General features: G+C 48.0%; 1 protein-coding gene across 1 annotated transcript; it reads right to left on the bottom strand.

Moving 5' to 3' along the window:
* Positions 1-8,395: 8,395 nt before the first annotated feature.
* Positions 8,396-13,779, bottom strand: MYC (MYC proto-oncogene, bHLH transcription factor). The gene is made up of 3 exons (NM_001435781.1): positions 13,224-13,779; positions 10,809-11,580; positions 8,396-9,443 (listed from the first exon to the last, which is right to left on the bottom strand). The coding sequence occupies exons 1-3, from the start codon at positions 13,251-13,253 to the stop codon at positions 8,881-8,883; spliced, it is 1,365 nt and encodes a 454-aa protein (NP_001422710.1). The 5' UTR covers positions 13,254-13,779; the 3' UTR covers positions 8,396-8,880.
* Between the last annotated feature and the right edge of the window lie 5,011 nt (positions 13,780-18,790).

Raw genomic sequence — 18,790 nt, 5'->3', positions numbered from 1 at the left:
TGGAGTGCAGTGGTGCAATCATAGTTCTCTGCCTCCACAAACTCCGGGACCCAAGGGATCTTCTTGCATAGCTGGGACTTCAGGCATGCATCACCCAGTCAGTTTTTAATTTTTTTGTAAAGACAGGGTCTCACCATCTGGCCAGAGTTAGTCTTGAACTCCTGGGCTCAAGCAATTCTCCCACCTTGGCCTCTCAAAGTGCTGGGATTACAAGATCTAGCCACCAAGTTGGCCTACTTGTGGAGCTTTAAAAAGTATGAAATCCTAGGTGTCACTCTCTGAACATTCTGGTTTAGCAGTTTTTTTTTTTTTTTTTGAGACGGAGTCTCGCTCTGTCACCCAGGCTGGAGTGCAGTGGCCGGATCTCAGCTCACTGCAAGCTCCGCCTCCCGGGTTCACGCCATTCTCCTGCCTCAGCCTCCCGAGTAGCTGGTACTACAGGCGCCCGCCACCTCGCCCGGCTAGTTTTTTGTATTTTTTTAGTAGAGACGGGGTTTCACCGTGTTAGCCAGGATGGTCTCGATCTCCCGACCTCCTGATCCGCCCGTCTCGGCCTCCCAAAGTGCTGGGATTACAGGCTTGAGCCACCGCGCCCGGCCGGTTTAGCAGTTCTTAAGTGGACTTTTGAAATCTCTATTTCACAAAAGGTAATTCTGAAAACCAGGTTTTTAAAAACATCTGGGCTACATTCTATATAGCTCTCAGGAGCTTAGCACCACAATTGCAGAGTCAATGCAGAGAACAGCTGTTCCTTTCTGCGTGCCCATCCTTTCCTTTTAGAACTTGTCTTTCCCCTTCCTGATGGTGCTACCAACCGCGGGGCCCCAAAGCTACCACAGGTTGGGGGCTGGGATCTGATTGATCCACTGGCCTCAGAGTGGGCACATGACTGTGGGAGACAATTGGAATCCTGCCTAATGCTTTTGCCTTGGAGGGAAAGAGGGGTTCTGTCTTTGAGAAGCTTGTGTAAGTCTCCAAAGGCTGGCAGCCACCTTTGCCCCAGGTGGAGATAGATCCTGACTGAGATGAAGCTATAGAGACGGGCTATTGTGTAAGCCTCTAGATTGAGTCATTCCTGCTTTTTCAGTTACATAAACTAATACACTTTTTTTTTTTTTTTTTTTTTTTTTTTGCTTTTGCCCATTTGAGCTGAGTTTCTGCCATTTCTCACCAGGAGATCCTGACTGATAGATTCAGAGAAGCTATTGCTGAGGTTTTTGCTGTCTGGAATGAAGTAGGTACACATAGGGGAAGAGATTTGGTTTGAGCTGAGGAGGCAGCATATAGGACTGAGTGGGGTGAAAAAGACTGACAGTCCCAGGAAGTAGAAACTTAAACTATATGCAAATACATGCATTTGTTCATTCATTTGTTTATACGCTCATTCATTTATTCAAAACAATTTCAGATAATGGACATCATGCCTGGTCTTCAGGATATAATTATGAAAGAGAAAGACAGTCTTTGCCCACAAGGAATCTAGCAATAGAGAAAGAGAATTAAACAGGCTATTTACACACATGAGCACATGAACCTGTGCTGTGTTAGAGGACCAGAGAAGGAGACCCGGCCTGGCCTTTGAATTTCCTACCTGGAAGAATCACCACCTGGAAGTGAGGCTGTTTTCGGGAATGCATTCTTCCTTACCTCAGTTCCACACACAGCTGAGAGCTCCTGGCACTGAACGAAGATGAAATCTGCCCTAGAGATACCTACATCTGGCTACATCATCTCCTTTGCTCCTGTATCTTCAGTTCTCCCTCTCTCAACTCTGTCCCATCAGCATCTAAACTAATTCTTTCTTTTATCTTTGATAACATAAAGTAAAATTTGGACTGGGTGTGGTGGCTCACGCCTGCAATCCCAGAACTTTGGGAGGCCTAGGCGGGTGGATCATGCGGTCAGGAGTTCAAGACCAGCCTGGTCAAGATGGTGAAACCCTGTTTCTACTAAAAATACAAAAAATTACCTGGGTGTGGTGGCAGGCACCTGTAATCCCAGCTACTCGGGAGGCTGAGACAGAGAATTGCTTGAACCCGGGAGGCAGAGGTTGCAGTGAGCCGATATCACGCCACTGCACTCCAGCCTGGATGACAGAGCAAGACTCTGTCTCAAAAAATAAATAAATAAATAAAATAAAAATAAAAATAAAATAAAATAAAATTTGAATCAATCAAATCAATCCAAATAAAAATCACTTGATGTATTCATCTCTTTCCTTCTCTTCCCAACTGAGTCTCTTGAAAGGTGTTTGAGAACTTTACTTTTGCTTCTTCTGCTACTCATGCTCCAACATCCATCACTCCATCAGAATGGGTCTTTATTCAACCATTCATCAAAGGATTATTATTATCATTATTTGAGATGGAGTCTTGCTGTGTCGCCCAGGCTGGAATGCAGTGGCACAATCTTGGCTCACTGCAAACTCTGCCTCTTGGGTTCATGTGATTTTCCTGCCTTACCCTCCCAAGTAGCTGGGATTACAGGTGCCTGCCACTGCGTCTGGCTAATTTTTGTGTTTTTAGTAGAGACAGGGTTTTGCCATGTTGGCCAGGCTGCTCTTGATTTCCTGACCTTGTGATCCACTCCCGTCAGCCTCCCAAAGTGCTGGGATTACAGGAGTGAACCACTGTGCCAAGCCCCATCAAGGGCTTGGGGGATTGAGGATTATTGAGTCACTATTAGATGCTGCGCACTTACGTCGCCACTGAGGATTCATTGTTAACCAAGACTGATAATGGGTTCATTCCTCAAGGAGTTGATTTAAGAGGCAGGATGAGTGATTTTCGCAGAAGTGAGCAGTATTATCTCAGGCACTCCCATTCCCCTGTGGAACCTTGTCTGGAGGTCAGAGATTACTAGAAGGCGAGCCACAAAGGATGAAGAAGAGCATGGCAGGCTGGTGGGTAGCAGTGTCAGTGGATGGGTAGGTGGTGGGTGAACAGTGCTTTGAACAGAAGAACAAGGCAACTGAAAAAACTCACAGAACATGGACAACTGGGAATAATGGCTTTGGACTTAATTCTGAAGATAGCAGGACCCCTCTGGATGGTTTTAAGCAGAGATGGGCATCATTTTATCTGTGATTCAGAAGTATCACCGGGATTGCAGAAGAGGATCACTGGGAATGATGGAGAGGGCAGACGGACTCATACTTCATCGAGCCCTCCAGGGCAGATTGAAACAGTTTTCCCGGCCCCATCTCCTGAGATTCTAATTCAGGCTGTGTACCTGCATTTGCAGCAAATTCACAGGTGATGTGGATGCTGGTTGTCTGGAATCATTCTTTGGGAACTCTTGGAGAAGATAGGGCAGTGTGCTGGGAGAACAATAAAGGAGCCGTTTCTGGAGGTGGATTGAATGAAGGGAATGAAGGAGAGGATGCCAGGTGGACGGGGCTGTCATCCCACTTAGGAGGGGTATAGCCAGGAAGCTGCCTTCATGTGATTAAATCCAACAGACCTTCCTCTGCTATCTTGCTGTGCTTCTTGCTGCCTTTGACACACCAAACATTGATTACACGCTTTCCTCCAAGCTTCTCCTCATCTCTCTGAGGATGTCTTCTCCTTTGGCTCCTCTTCCAGAATTTCCTGGGCTCTTTCCTGGATTCCATTTTCTCTAGGGGAAGGAGGAACGTCTTTAACAGCTCCTGGAGCTTGAACCTCCTCCTGCTACATAGTAAGCTCTAAAGTGTTTGTAAAATAGAGTCAAATTGCCTGTTTTCGGCTGGGCGTGGTGGTTTATGCCTGTAATCCCAGAACTTTGGGACGCCAAGGCAGGTGGATCACCTGAGGTCAGGAGTTCGAGACCAGCCTGACCAACATGGTGAAAACCCATCTCTACTAAAAATACAAAATTAGCCAGGTGTGGTGGTACATGCCTGTGATTCTACAAGATTACTGGGAGGCTGAGGCAGGAGACTCGCTTGAACCCGGGAGGCGGAGGTTGCAGTGAGTTGAGACTGCACCACTGCACTCCAGCCTGGGCAACAAGAGAGAAACTCTGTCTCAAAAAAAAAAAAAAAAAAAAAAAAATATTGCCTGTTTTCTTTGTTCTCCACTAATCCATAACCCCTCAGGGCCAGGACCTTATCCATCCTATTTATCTTGGTATCGCTTCCTACCTCTAGCATGGTGTGGGCAAGCAGCATGCTCAAATGTTGGTAAATGAATAAATAATTTCTGCTTTCATCATTTTGCCAGCTCTGTGAATGCAGGCAACTTACTTAATCCCTCCAAGTTTCAGTCTTCTCATTTGGGAAATGTGCATTGGAGATAGAGTTTATCGCCTAACCACTGCTTTGGGGATGAAGTCCCAGATAACACATGTAAAAATGTTTAGCACACAGTAAATGTTAACTACTATAGTAGTTAGGGTTTTGTTTGTTTTTGACACAGAGTCTGATTGATTCTGTTGCCCAGGCTGGAGAGTGGTGCAATCATGGCTCACTGCAACCCCCTCCTGCCGGGTTCAAGTGATTCTCCTCCTGCCTCAGCCTAAGCTGGGACTACAGGCCGTCACCACGGCCGGCTAATTTGTGTGTGTGTGTGCGTGTGTGTGTGCATGTGTGTGTGTATTTAGTAGAGGCGGGATTTCGCCATGTTGGTCAGGCTGTTCTCAAACTCCTGGGCTCAAGTGATCCAACCGCCTTGGCCTCCCGAAGTGCTGGGATTATAAGCGTGAGTCACCGCGCTTGGCCATATTACTGTTTTTTTGTTGTTGGTCTTTGTGTAACTTGGGGACAGCCATTCAACTTGCCTAAACCTCAGTATTGTCACATTCAACAACTGTCACATTCTTCCTGTTGGCGTTGTCGGGTCTGGTGAGATGGAGAGTCTGGAAGAGTGTATGTATGTAATAAAGGTTCGTTCTGTCTCCCCGAGCTCTCTCCTTTCCCACCCCCATAGACCTCAGACTGCACTGGAGTGTTTTATCCCTTAGTGCGCTGACCCGGATGACAATGGAAAGAAAGTGTTGGGGATTGTGGCTGAGCTCCCAGGCATTGTTTGAAAACAAAGAGTATTTCTTTCAACCTCAGAAGATCTACACCCCATGAACACTTGTTTCCCTCAACTCTGTCTTCCGAAAGAGCTTAGTGGAAGCTAATAATGAATGAAATAAAATTAAAAACGAAATCAACTTACAGCCATTTACAGTCATCTCCAACCAGTTTGGCAAAGCCAGCATTTCTGGGTGTTTTCCTCTAAATGGAGAGTAAGTGTAAGTTCTCTCCTGAAGGAGTTAGAAAAAAAAAAAAAAAGACTTTTTGCTAAGGCTTTGGAGGTAGGTAGCAGAGTCTTTTTAGTTTTATTTTTTAAAATGAGTCCCTGTTCCCATCCTGCTGGCTTTGTTTTTACTCTTTTTCTCCTTTATTTATTTATTATTATTTATTTATTTACTTTTGAGATGGAGTCTTGCTGTGTCACCCAGGCTGGAGTGCAGTGGCGCGATCTCAGCTCACTGCAACCTCTGCCTCCCAGGTTCAAGCGATTCTCCTGCCTAAGCCTCCTGAGTAGCTGGGACTACAGGCGCGTGCCATCACGCCCGGCTAATTTTTTGTATTTTTAGTAGAGACGGAGTTTCATTGTTTTAGCCAGGATAGTCTCCATCTCCTGACCTCGTGATCCGCCCACTTCAGCCTCCCAAAGTGCTGGGATTACAGGCATGAGCCACCGCGACCGGCCTCTCTTATTCTCCTTTAATATAGGCCTATAATGGTCTATAACCTCGAAGGAGGAGCCTTTCACAAAGTCATCTAGCCGTGAATTTATAGACAAGGGTGGAGAACATCCTTCAGCATTTTCTAGACTAAGGATTATTTATCGTTGGGAAAAAATGCTACAGGGGCCCTTAGCATGTATACGAAAAAATAATTATTGACTGAGCCAATTATAGTTATTGCAAACAAACCACAGAAAACCCACTAATGCAACATGTCCTTTTTCCCAAGCTTTGTGTGAGAGTTTGTCTTAGAGACCAGCAGAGAACTCTTGACTTCTGCATCCAAGCTGTGAGCTCTCTAAGTATTAGGCTGGGATTGTGAAAACTTTGTTCATTTTCAAATGTGATTGATTGTTTTCATACTGTTGATCTCCTTTGTTACTTCCAAATGGCAGCATAAAATAATACTTCCTTCCTCTTTATACATTCCGTCCCTAAACAAAATCATTCCAGGAATCCCCTGGGAGAGTCATTAATTCCTGGATAGTGTCATGGGTAAAGGGCGTAGTCAGAATTAGCTTATTCCTTCTTATATATTCCTGACCAAATTGCAAACTCCTCCCCTTCACCTCCGATTCTTCATTATTATCTAGAAAATAGATTGCACAATGGCAGAGACCCCTGGGACTCCCTGCATAGGCTCTGAGGGCCAATTTGTATTGTGGTCAAGATCAGCCTGACTTTCGGGAAGGAAGTTGGCATCTGTCCTGTTTTCAGAGCCGTTCTCTGGCTCAGTAAAGGTAAGAGTGGCCTAATAGGCACTTGGAATGGTTCCTTTCTATTCCCATAGCCAAGCTCCACATCCCTAAAGTTCTTTCCTGATCATTTGGAATGGAGAGTTGTTTTCCTTGCTAGGAACGCTCTCTCCTATTCTGAGGGCTTGCCTGGACTTAGTGATTCAGACTAACACCTTCCCGATTCCCAAGTGAGTCACCCCAGAGCTGCACTCCAGCCCTGGGCCACAAAGGGGCAAAGACTGAGCTGTTTAAGAGCGCCTCGCTTTTGTAACACTTTGAACTACTCAACTTCTGTGGATTGCATCTCCCTTTGAGTTTCACCTACATAGCTTGCCAATTTGAATCTGTAATGGCGGTACTTAGGACTCAAAAGAAGAATCAAGAAAAAGACATTAAGGTCTTGAATAGATTATTCTAGGAGTCAGAGTCAAAGACAGTAATTATTTATTGATTGATGGGTGGTGGTAGATTAAAATCCCGAAGCACAGGGAGCTGAAGATCTACTTTGAGACTGAGACAATGAGGTAATGAGAACAGCAATAGTATCTTTCATTTACCTATATAATCAACATCATTTATGGTGTGGGCCATAGGTTTTCAGAGGCTTATAATTAACACACATGTTCAAAAATACCTTTTCAAGGACTCAGGATGAGCATGTGTCTTGAATATGAGAAAGAGGATGGAAGCAAGGAGAGTTTGTAGTTTCTAAAATAATGACTCCCACAACAAAGAATAAATGTTTTATTTTATAATCTGAACTGGCTTCTTCCCAGGCGCCATCGTGAATCTGATTCAACAAATGGCTAAGGTAGGATTCAAAGTGTTGACCTTTTCATTGTGAAAGGAAAAATTAAACAATGAACAACAAAATAAAAACAAAATAAACAACAAAAAAAGGGGAACTGATGCCTGACCAGGCTTAGATGTTAGACTTAAAATACATAACCCATTGGACTGTAACTCCTTTACTCACAAGCAGCCAGCTGATTCCTACTGTCCTTTGAGAGGTGGCTTGGACAGGTTAGGAGTAAACAGCCTGGCTTCGAATCTTATTTCTACTCTTCCCTATCAGTGAATCTTGGGCATGTGGATGAGTCTTTCTGTGCCTCAGCTTCCCTCTCTACTTCTAATATGGGGAAATCAAGAGTATCTCCTTCATGGGGTTGATGTAGAGTTAGGAATAAAATGCTTAGGACACAAATAGAGCTTAACATTGTTATGACTTGAGTCCATCCATCAAGCCCCAAACCTTCTTGATCTCAGCACATTAGACCCAGATGAACCAAGGCATGATAGTGAAAGGGTAAGTGTTTTGAACAGAATGGGTCCGGATTGCTGCTTTGTATTACCTGCGTGGCTACAGATAAGTTACATAACCCCTTTGAGCTCTTCTATTTCCTTGTTTGTGAAATAGGGTTAATAGTAGCATTCCTCCCAGAGATCCTTTGGGGTTTAGGAGATAACCCAAGGATGGGACTGGCACCTGGTTGTGAAGGCAGCAGAAGCTGGTTCCCGCCCTGTCCCCATCAACTGTCTCACTGGGCAGAATTCCTGGGTTTGGAGTGAGCAGGGGACTGGCACTGGTTAACTAAAGTAACAAGTTTCTTCCTCACCTTCCTCCCAACTCACCAGTCCTTACGCCTCTTTGTGTACTTAACTGTTATCTTTGACCTCTTGTATCTCTTTTGCCTACCTTTCACCTTCTCACCCGCCTTCTGCCATTCCTTCTAGCTGTCAACTCTGGCTCTTATCATAATCTCCAGGAAACATCTTAGAACCTCTGAGAACTTAAAGACCTTAAGGCCCCCAGACCCATTTCAACAGAGGAAAACTCTTGCCTTTCTTAAGACCACCCTCTGAAGGACCAATTGATGAAAACAAACAGGGATGGTGGTGGTTGGGAGGGGGAAGAAATGAAACAAAACACTCACGACTTAAGATTTGGCTCAATGATATATTTGCCAGTTATTTTATTTTTTTCTAAAAACAATAGAAAAAAAATCAACTTTAAAAAGCAAAATGTACTTAAATAAAAAAAAATTAGAGTTTATAGTACCTGTAATACTAGGTACTATATAGTAGGACTGAAATTCCGTGTGGCTGCTATAAACATTTTATTAAAGTTATTTACATTTAATGGCAATATTTACAGAGAAAAATTGTGTAAATCTTAAAATTTTTTAAAAACAATTCTTAAATACAAATCTGTTAAAGAAAAAAAAAAAAAATGATGGTAAGCATAAAAAAGTTCTTTTATGCCCAAAGTCCAATTTGAGGCAGTTTACATCATGGCTAAATCTTTCAGTCTCAAGACTCAGCCAAGGTTGTGAGGTTGCATTTGATCATGCATTTGAAACAAGTTCATAGGTGACTGATTGGGACCAGCTCTGTTAGAAAGAATCTTTTTCCTTCCTTTTCCTTATGCACAAGAGTTCCGTAGCTGTTCAAGTTTGTGTTTCAACTGTTCTCGTCGTTTCCGCAACAAATCCTTTTCAGAAATGAGCTTTTGCTCCTCTGCTTGGACGGACAGGATGTATGCTGTGGCTTTTTTAAGGATAACTACCTTGGGGGCCTTTTCATTGTTTTCCAACTCCGGGATCTGGTCACGCAGGGCAAAAAAGCTCCGTTTTAGCTCGTTCCTCCTCTGGCGCTCCAAGACGTTGTGTGTTCGCCTCTTGTCATTCTCCTCGGTGTCCGAGGACCTGGGGCTGGTGCATTTTCGGTTGTTGCTGATCTGTCTCAGGACTCTGACACTGTCCAACTTGACCCTCTTGGCAGCAGGATAGTCCTTCCGAGTGGAGGGAGGCGCCGCGTAGTTGTGCTGATGTGTGGAGACGTGGCACCTCTTGAGGACCAGTGGGCTGTGAGGAGGTTTGCTGTGGCCTCCAGCAGAAGGTGATCCCGACTCTGACCTTTTGCCAGGGGCCTGCCTCTTTTCCACAGAAACAACATCGATTTCTTCCTCCTCTTCTTGTTCCTCCTCTTTAAGAAAGGAAATAAAAATCACTCAGCAAGTTTCCATGAAAATAATCAATTACTAGATTAACGCTGTACAAATACAAGGCATTAATATGTTAGAAAGATCTCTGGACAAAATTATCTCCACAAAGAGCCAAATCTAGGCCGGGCGCTGTGGCTATAATCCCAGCACTTTGGGAGGCTGAGGTGGGTGGATCATGAGGTCAGGAGACAGAGACCATCCTGGCCAACATGGTGAAACTCCATCTCTACTAAAAATATAAAAATTAGCCTGGCATGGTGGTGCACACCTGTAGTCCCAGCTACTTGGGAGGCTGAGGCAGGAGAATCTCTTGAACCAGGGAGTCGGAGGTTGATTGCACCACTGAACTCCAGCCTGGTGACAGAGTGAGACTCCGTCTTAAAAAAGAAAAAAAGAAAGAAAGAAAGAAAAAAAGAACCAATCTAGCCAGCCACTCTTACTTCTCTCACTATGAAGGTAAGAGTCTCATAAAGGGAGAAGGACAGCTGGGTTATGGCACAGACAAGAAAACTACAATTTCCCAGGATATGACATTGATGCCAATTCTTACCTAAGACTTAATGAGGCTTTGGACACACCCAAAGCAAAGCACATTCCCAAGCACCTCCTATTTTTAAGGTACTTTACCAAGAACACTTCAGGTGTTGCAAATGATAGCTACAAATTGCTTGGTATGACTTTAGCAACTCCCTATTTTACTGGAAATGAAAAAGAAAAAAAAATTGCAGTTTTGCCGTAAGTCCAAGAGGGTGGGGGAAGGAAAAAAAAAAAAAAGTCCAACTTTGGCAAGGATTTGCTTTTCAGTGTTCAAAACAGGCTGAGAAGATCCCAGCTCCTCAGCCCACCCACTCTTGAGGAAGTTCACTGGCTACCGCACTCAGGCAGACCCTGCCTGGCCTCTAAACACAGCCCCTCATTTTTGTAGATAGTTCATTAAATCCCACCACTTCTCGGAAGTTAAGAGGGAAGCAATTCATTCACTCTCTCAGAAATCAATCCTCTCTTATCCTCATTCACACTCTCCCCCCCCACCCCACCCCTGGGCAATTAAAATGCTAACGGGAGGTAAGAAGAAGTGGATTGAGTTGTAAGATAAGCCAGAAGGTTTAAAAACCTAAATGAAATTCCTGAGGTGTGGGAGACAAAGGGGGAGGGGGGTTAGCAACAAGGGCGGTCTAAGGATAAGGGATGGGAGGAAACGCTAAAGCCCAAGGTTTCAGAGGTGAATCTCTCCAGATCTGCTCTCTCTCCCTTCTAGTAAGAGGGGCCCGTTGAATAAGCTGCCAATGGAAATGGGAAAGATATCCAGCCCCCACTTTTGACAGGCCTGGGCGGGCTTCGCTTACCAGAGTCGCTGCTGGTGGTGGGCGGTGTCTCCTCATGGAGTACCAGGGGCTCTGGGCTGGCCTGCGGGGAGGACTCCGTCGAGGAGAGCAGAGAATCCGAGGACGGTGAGAAGGCGCTGGAGTCCGGTGAGGCGCAGGACTTGGGCGAGCTGCTGTCGTTGAGAGGGTAGGGAAAGACCACTGAGGGGTCGATGCACTCCGAGGCGGCGGCGCTCAGATCCTGCAGGTACAAGCTGGAGGTGGAGCAGACGCTGTGGCCGCGGGCAGGGTTCGGGCTGCCGCTGTCTTTGCGCGCAGCCTGGTAAGAGGCTAGCTTCTCTGAGACGAGCTTGGCGGCGGCCGAGAAGCCGCTCCACATACAGTCCTGGATGATGATATTTTTGATGAAGGTCTCGTCGTCCGGGTCGCAGATGAAGCTCTGGTTCACCATGTCTCCTCCCAGCAGCTCGGTCACCATCTCCAGCTGGTCGGCCGTGGAGAAGCTCCCGCCACCGCCGTCGTTGTCTCCCCGAGGGGAGAAAGGCGTGACCGCAACGTAGGAGGGCGAGCAGAGCCCGGAGCGGCGGCTAGGGGACAGGGGCGGGGTGGGCAGCAGCTCGAATTTCTTCCAGATATCCTCGCTGGGCGCCGGCGGCTGCAGCTCGCTCTGCTGTTGCTGCTGGTAGAAGTTCTCCTCCTCGTCGCAGTAGAAATACGGCTGCACCGAGTCGTAGTCGAGGTCATAGTTCCTGTTGGTGAAGCTAACGTTGAGGGGCATCGTCGCGGGAGGCTGCTGGAGGGGGCACACAAAGCGGGCGGCAGTCTTGAGTTAAAGGGCTCTTGGCGCAGAAACCTGGCGCAGCGCGCAGTGCGCGCCACAGTGCCGAACCACTCCCCTTGCAGAACTATCCCCTAAAGCGGTCGGGTGGTCTTGGTGGGGGAAAAAGGGGGGCACCCTTTCACCTCCTTTGGGCAGTCCCCTACTATCTCGGACACGCACTTAGTGAACCAGCGGCTTGGTGCCCGCCGAGCCCCCGCCCCCGAGAGCCCGGAGCGTAAAGCCCGGGAGTCGGCCACGCAGCGGCAGAGGACTCGAAACCGGCCTTGGGCCCCTTAAGAGGCCGCGGGAGGTAGCGGTGAGGAATACAATTTGCCAAAACCCAAGGCACAAAGTTTTGCGCCACCTGAAGGAGAAGGCGAGAGGCGCCTCGGCGCTAGCGGCTGCGTGCACCCCGCTCCCGCGCCGGGGCCCCTCCGCGGCGGCTGTTCCCACTCGCGCCCTCGCTGCGCTCCTACCCCCGCCGGCGCCGCAGCCCCTCCCAACCTCCCCTTTCCACCGCCCCGTCCCTACCCCCAGTCCCCCCGTCCCCCCCGCCCCCCCACAAACACTCCTTCATTTGCCGGCTTTTCTTCTCTTCTCTCGCCGGCTGGAGTGGCGAGCTCAGCCGAGGGCTTTAACACCCCTCCATAAATACAAGGGGGGTGTCAAATAATAACAGGGGCACCTCCCTTCGCACTCAATACGGCGACGCAACTGCGCCAGAGACCCTGCTGCGATACCTCGCCCGGAGCGCCACCCCACCAAGGGTAGCAGCTGTTCTGGAACATCCTAGAGCCCCGCTCCTCGCAGTTCCACCGCATCTCAGGGGCGCGAGGACACCCGAGGGCGGCCGCGGCAGGCGAGTCCGGGCTGGGTGCGGAGATTTGCCCTGGTTTTTCCAAGTCAACGATTCCAGGAGAATCGGACACATCTCCGCCTCCCTTTTCCCCTGTCTGTGCCTCCCCAACACCACATCCTAACATCTCTGGCTTCCCAGGTTTTAATTTGTATTATTGCTTTTTAAAAAGCCAACTGCCAACTCCTTAAAAGGATCAGGGCGAGTTGGAATCGCCGCGGGGACAGGCGGGTGGGACGCGCCGCAGTGTCCGTCTCTGGCTGTCAGAAATGCAGTGAGCCGAAATTTAAATGCCCTCCCGGAGACGGGGAAAAGTCAGCGGCTGCGGAGCTCTCTGGCTCACACAGGCAATATGCGGTCCCTACTCCAAGGAGGTCAGGATGCAAGGGGCTTTCTGCCCACCGCAAAGCAACCCCCAGCCCCCCAAAACTCAGCCAGCAATTAACCCAATAAAGCAGGAATGTCCGACCGGCCGGGAGTCAGCGTGAATATATTCATGAGGCAGAAATCTCGAAAGCCTAGTCTTAAAAACCATTCCCGTTTTCCCTCTGCCGTCTCCTCTCCCATCTTGACAAGTCACTTTATCCCGATCCAGTTCTGGATTAACCCCCCACCCCAGCCCAAGCTACCACAACTACTCTGAGAAAAGTGTCAATAGCGCAGGAATGGGAGAAAAGACACCCTATTTCGGCATTCGACTCATCTTAGCATTAAAGCGATACAAAAATAAATTAAAAGACAAATGGACCTCGGTGCTTACCTGGTTTTCCACTACCGGAAAAAAATCCAGCGTCCAAACCGAGGCAAGGAGAGCCTTTCAGAGGAGCGGGTCCTGGCAGCGGCGGGGAAGTGTCCCCAAATAGGCAGAATAGCCTCCCCGCGTCGGGAGAGTAGCGTCCTTGCTAGGGTGTTGTAAGTTCCAGTGCAAAGTGCCCGCCCCCTGCTATGGGCAAAGTTTCGTGGATGCGGCAAGGGTTGCGGACCGCTGTCTGGGGGGTCAGCGGGAGGGCTGGGCCGGAGGCGAAGCCCCCTTTTCGCTCCGTATCTCCCTTCCCACGACGCCCGAGGTGCAGCTCTGCTCGCCCGGATCTTCCACCCTCGCCGGCCCGCCCGCTCGCTCCCTCTGCCTCTCGCTGGAATTACTACAGCGAGTTAGATAAAGCCCCGAAAACCGGCTTTTATACCTCAGCACGATCCCTCCCTCCGTTCTTTTTCCCGCCAAGCCTCTGAGAAGCCCTGCCCTTCTCGAGGCAGGAGGGGAGCCAGGGACTGCCGGGACCCGGCAGTGGCGGCCGCGAGCAGCACAGCTCGGGGGTCCTCCGCCGCGCAGACCCTCGCATTATAAAGGGCTTGTGGGCGGAGATTTGCGAGAGAGGATCTTTTTTCTTTTCCCCCACGCCCTCTGCTTTGGGAACCCGGGAGGGGCGCTTCTGAGGAGAGTGGGGAGGGTGGGGAGGAGACTCAGCCCGGCAGCCGAGCACTCTAGCTCTCGGATGTAAACAGAGTAAGAGAGCCTCATGAATTAACTGCGCGCGCCTACCATTTTCTTTTGCTCCTGCTCAAACCCTCTCGCTTTCTCTGCTGCTCCTCCGTAGCAGCACTGTTTGACAAACCGCATCCTTGTCCTGTGAGTTTAAATCATCGCAGGCGAAACAGCTGCCCTTCACACCGCGAACACACTGCGCGCCCACCGCCACGCCACGCGCGTACCAGGCGGTAGGGCGCCTCGCTAAGGCTGGGGAAAGGGCCGCGCTTTGATCAAGAGTCCCAGGGAGAGTGGAGGAAAGAAGGGTATTAATGGGCACGAGTTCAGAGCGTGGGATGTTAGTGTAGATAGGGAGGAATGATAGAGGCATAAGGAGGAAAACGATGCCTAGAATGATTAAAATAACTCAGCAAAGCATTGCCACGTACACTTGGAGAGCACGTTATGAATAAACTCCCATTGCATTTGTTGGGGGGTGTCATGCATTATGCATTATGTATGCACAGCTATCTGGATTGGATACCTTCCATCCAGACTGAGTCCCCCAATTTGCTGCCAAAGCAGCAGATACCGCCCCTCCTGCCCCGCCTGCTCTGGCTTCCGTGGGGCCCCGTGCGGGAGGCGTCTGTTTAGCCCTGAGATGTGTCTGCCTGTTCCAGAGCTGGACTAGGGCGGGAGGGAGGTTGCCTGCTCTCTGCCAGCCTGTACCCCACCGTCCCACCCCCGTGCCGCTCACACGGAGTTCCCAATTTCTCAGCCAGGTTTCAGAAGAGACAAATCCTCTTTGCGCCCTGTGGCGCCGGTTTGCACCAGTCTCGGGCTCCCGGGTTTGGGAGAAATCAAAGGCGCTAGACAGGAGAATATGGGAGGGGCAGGGGGGACCCGAACCGCGGGACCGGACTTCCTAAAAGGGGCAAGTGGAGAACTTGTGGACCGAGCAGGGGGAGTCAGCAGAGACCCTTGTGAAAAAAACCGTTAACTCTTTCCTCCCCGGACAAACTGGACGTTTAATTCCTTTCTAGGTCCTCTTTCCCTTTTTATTATTGGAAACGTGGTCATGCACAAAAAAATGCATCGATTCTGATCAAAGAAGAGGAGTATTACTTCCGTGCCTTTTTTGGGGGGGAGAGAGGGGGTCTTGAGCTAATTAAAATTTGGCTGCCTTCCAGGCATGAATTTCCTAGTTCACTGACTCAATTTTTTTTCTGAATACTAGTGAAAGTGCATTGTATGTAATCCGCAAACATGTATTCACATTTTATTCACACTTCGACTTAGCTAGTTGCCCAGCCCGACACATGATTTGTTTGTTCCCTGAAATGATCTATATTTAATATATAATGCATATTCCCTCGGGATTTTTTATTTTGTTATTCCACGGCATGAAAAACAAAAAACATTCTTCTCATCCTTGGGCCCTCACCCAAATGCATTTTAAGTAAACTTTTCTCTCCCTCCACCACCTCCAAAAGAGACAACAATTCGGGGGAAAGGGGTGCGCGTATAACATGTACGTTTTTCAAGATGGGTTATTACCCGTTGAGTTTGCAGCTCAGCGTTCTAGTGTTAAGTGACTATAGTAGCTTCCCCCAAATCCGACGCACTGCACAATTCAGCTTTAAGGATTGTAAATTACTTCTGCCTCTAGGCCTTTGCCGCAAACGCCGGGGAGCAACCAATCGCTAGGCTCGATTTTGCTGCAAAGCGTCTTTCCCTCCGCCCCCTCTCTGGGCTGTACCCGCGTTCAGGTTTGCGAAAGTAAAGTAAGTGTGCCCTCTACTGGCAGCAAAGATCACCGCGCCTGGATGTCAACGAGGGCGGGGGTCAGGTGGGGGCAGGAGTAGGGGCGTCCGAGGTGCAAGGTTTCCAGCGGGGGAAGGACAGTTGGTTCCTTAAAACAAGTTTCCAGCCACCTCCTTGTTATTCTTTCAGGTTGGCTGCAGAAGGGCCGAAGAAAGAGGAGTTATTGGAGGAAAAAGTGGTTCAGAGGTGACGATTCAACCGCGTAAGAGATGGTGAAAATTAACCTATCACTACTTATTGCTAATGAACATCGCCCTGTGGAGAAACGGTTATGGCAAACGTGAAATAATTCACAAGTACACAGACGAAAAAATATTCCAACAAACCCTAAAACAGCCAAACAAGCTTTAGCCCCCACGTCTTAGAAACTCATCATCTTTTTTAACCACCAAATTTGAAGCAAGACACTGGATTTATAGGGGAAAGGGGAGGCACGGCAGAAGGTGATGGGTATTTGATTTTGCCTACTATTAATTATTAATAATGGTTATTATTATTTTTGAGACAGGGTCTCCTTCTGTCACCCAGGCTGGAGTGCAGTGGCACAATCAAAGCTCACTGCAACCTTGATCTCCCAGGCTCAAAGCGACCCTTCCACCTCAGCCTGATACGCCAGCCCAGTAGCTAGGAGTACAGTGCGCCACCACACCCGGTTAATTTTTTAAACTTTTTGTAGAGAGGCAGTCTGGTCATGTTGCCCTGGTTGGTCTTGAACTCCCGGGTTAAAGCGATCCTTCGGCCTTTGCCTCTGAAAGTGCTGGGAATACAAGTGTGAGTCACTGCTCCTGGCCTTGGTTTATTATTTTTACTTTTAAAATATTGGGCTCGTGAATAATAAGTCGTTGTTTTAATAGCAAGAAGGGGTATTTGAGATCTCATAGAAAAAAGTGTGAAGGAATAGGACCATTTGATTAAAAGTTTTAATACTACAATGAGTATGCAGTAAGGTTGAAGTAAATGTGAAGGAAATTTACCTGGCATATGTCCCTGGTCAAGTAGGTTTTTACTGGGCAAAGGATCCCTGATGGTGTCCGATCACTTAGATGCCCTCAGGACTGCTGGCAGTGGCGGGTCCTTCCTGCAGGAGCCTTGTAGGCTGATTTCCCAGGAATCTGGCACTTTTGGCATTACCTAATTGAAGCTAAATGAGTGCTCTCCACAGGGGCACACACTCCCCCCCCCCACCTCAAAGAAAACCCTCAACAACAAACAAACAACAATCACAAAACCAAAAGTAGGTCCAGCTTGACCTCATAGGGTAGTGTTTGAAAGTTGCTAAAGATGGCAGATATACCATATCTTCAGATCTGACTCTCAAATTATGCCAGTTCAGTGTAGGGTATGTGAACCCCAGGCAGATATAATGCCTGTGGGTTCAGGACTCAACCTCACTCTCCCCCAGGCTGGTGACATCACCTGAGGTGTTACTTTCAAGTCACAACTTGGAGTTGTTTTGTGTCATCTCCATTTTCACAGGAGAGAAAACAAAGTCAGACCTCAGCCAGGTTAAAGGACATAACTGATTTTCTTTTAGTAATATTTGAGACATATTTGACCTAGAATAGATATTTGCTGGGTTGAAAAATGGCTGAGATTACAACTGGTATATATGATTACCAAAGTGATACATGTCCATTGGAAAAATCCATTGAGAAATAGAAAAAGAAAGGAAAAGGCCGTGTGTGGTGGCTTATGCTTGTAGTCCCAGCACTTTGGGAGACACAAGTGGGAGGATCATTTGAGGCCAGGAGTTTGACAACAGCCTGGGCAATGTGGTGACATGCCATCTCTAAAAAAAAAAAAAAAAAAAGAAAGAAAGAAAGAAAAGAAAAGAAAGAGTGTTTCCTCTTAATTTTTTTTTTTTTTTTTTTTTTAATTTAAAGACAGGGTCTCACCCCGTAGCCCAGGCTGGAATGCAGTGGAACGATCATGGCTCATTGCAGCCTTGATCTCCCTGGGCTCAGGTGATTCTCCTACCTGAGCCTCCTGAGTAGCTGGGTCTACAGACACAAACCCCACACTTGGCTAAGTTTGTATTTTTTTTTTGCAGAGATGGGAGTCTCACTATGTTGTCCAGGCTGGTCTCAAACTCCTGGACTCAGGTGATTCTCCTGTCTCAGCTTACGTGATTCTCCTGCCTCAGCCTTCCAAAGGCATGAGCCACCACACCCAGTCTCTTCTCCTTCTTCTTCTTTTTTTAAAATAGAGATACATTTTTGGTAGAGATGAGATCTCACTGTGTTGCCCAGGCTTGGTCTCGAGCTCCTGGCCTCAAGAAATCTTCTGGCCTCAAGCAATCCTTCTGCCTCAGCCTCCTGAGTAGATGGGGTTAGAGGCGTGAACACTTGGCCTGAAAGTGGTTCTTAATCCTGACCAGTCAGAGGTAGTTGATGAAGTTTATCTTTTATGAAGACATTTTAGGGACACCCTTGGTCTTTCACCTCCAATTTGTTTTTTGGAAGACCATGGAAAGTGTCTTCTGACTGATTGCCCCTTGCTTGTTGCTCTAGCAGCACTTGTTTGTGTTGGTGCCCCCTCTTATTTGGAGCTGCTATTGAGTGGTTTGGGCTTCTAAGAAAAGGCAGGTCTCCTGGAGGGCCGCGGTTGGGACTTCAGGTCAACAGTCTGATGGGGCGGCCTCACGGAAGGCAAGAGACTAGTGTGTCGCTAGGGGAAACATTTGTTCACATAGGAAGGTACAAATAAGAATCATTCATTCTTGGCTGTGCACGGTGGCTCATGCCTGTAATCCCAGCACTTTGTGAGGCCGAGGCGGGCAGATCATGAGGTCAGGAGTTTGAGAACAACCTGACCAACGTGGTGAAACCCTGGCTCCACTAAAAATACAAAATTAGCCGGGGGTGGAGCACGCCTGTAATCCCAGCTACTCAGGGGGTTGAGGCAGGAGAATCTCTTGAACCCGGGAGGCAGAGGTTGCAGTGAGCTGAGATCGTGGCATTGCACTCCAGCCTGGGTGACAGAGCGAGACTCTGTCTCAAAAAATAAATAAATAAATAAATAAAAATAAAAAGAATAAT

Source organism: Macaca mulatta, chromosome 8 (assembly GCF_049350105.2).
Source record: "Macaca mulatta isolate MMU2019108-1 chromosome 8, T2T-MMU8v2.0, whole genome shotgun sequence".
Taxonomy (NCBI): Eukaryota; Metazoa; Chordata; class Mammalia; order Primates; family Cercopithecidae; genus Macaca; species Macaca mulatta.
The sequence above is the reverse complement of the archived record's forward strand: the minus strand, read 5'-3'. Positions and strand labels throughout refer to the sequence as shown.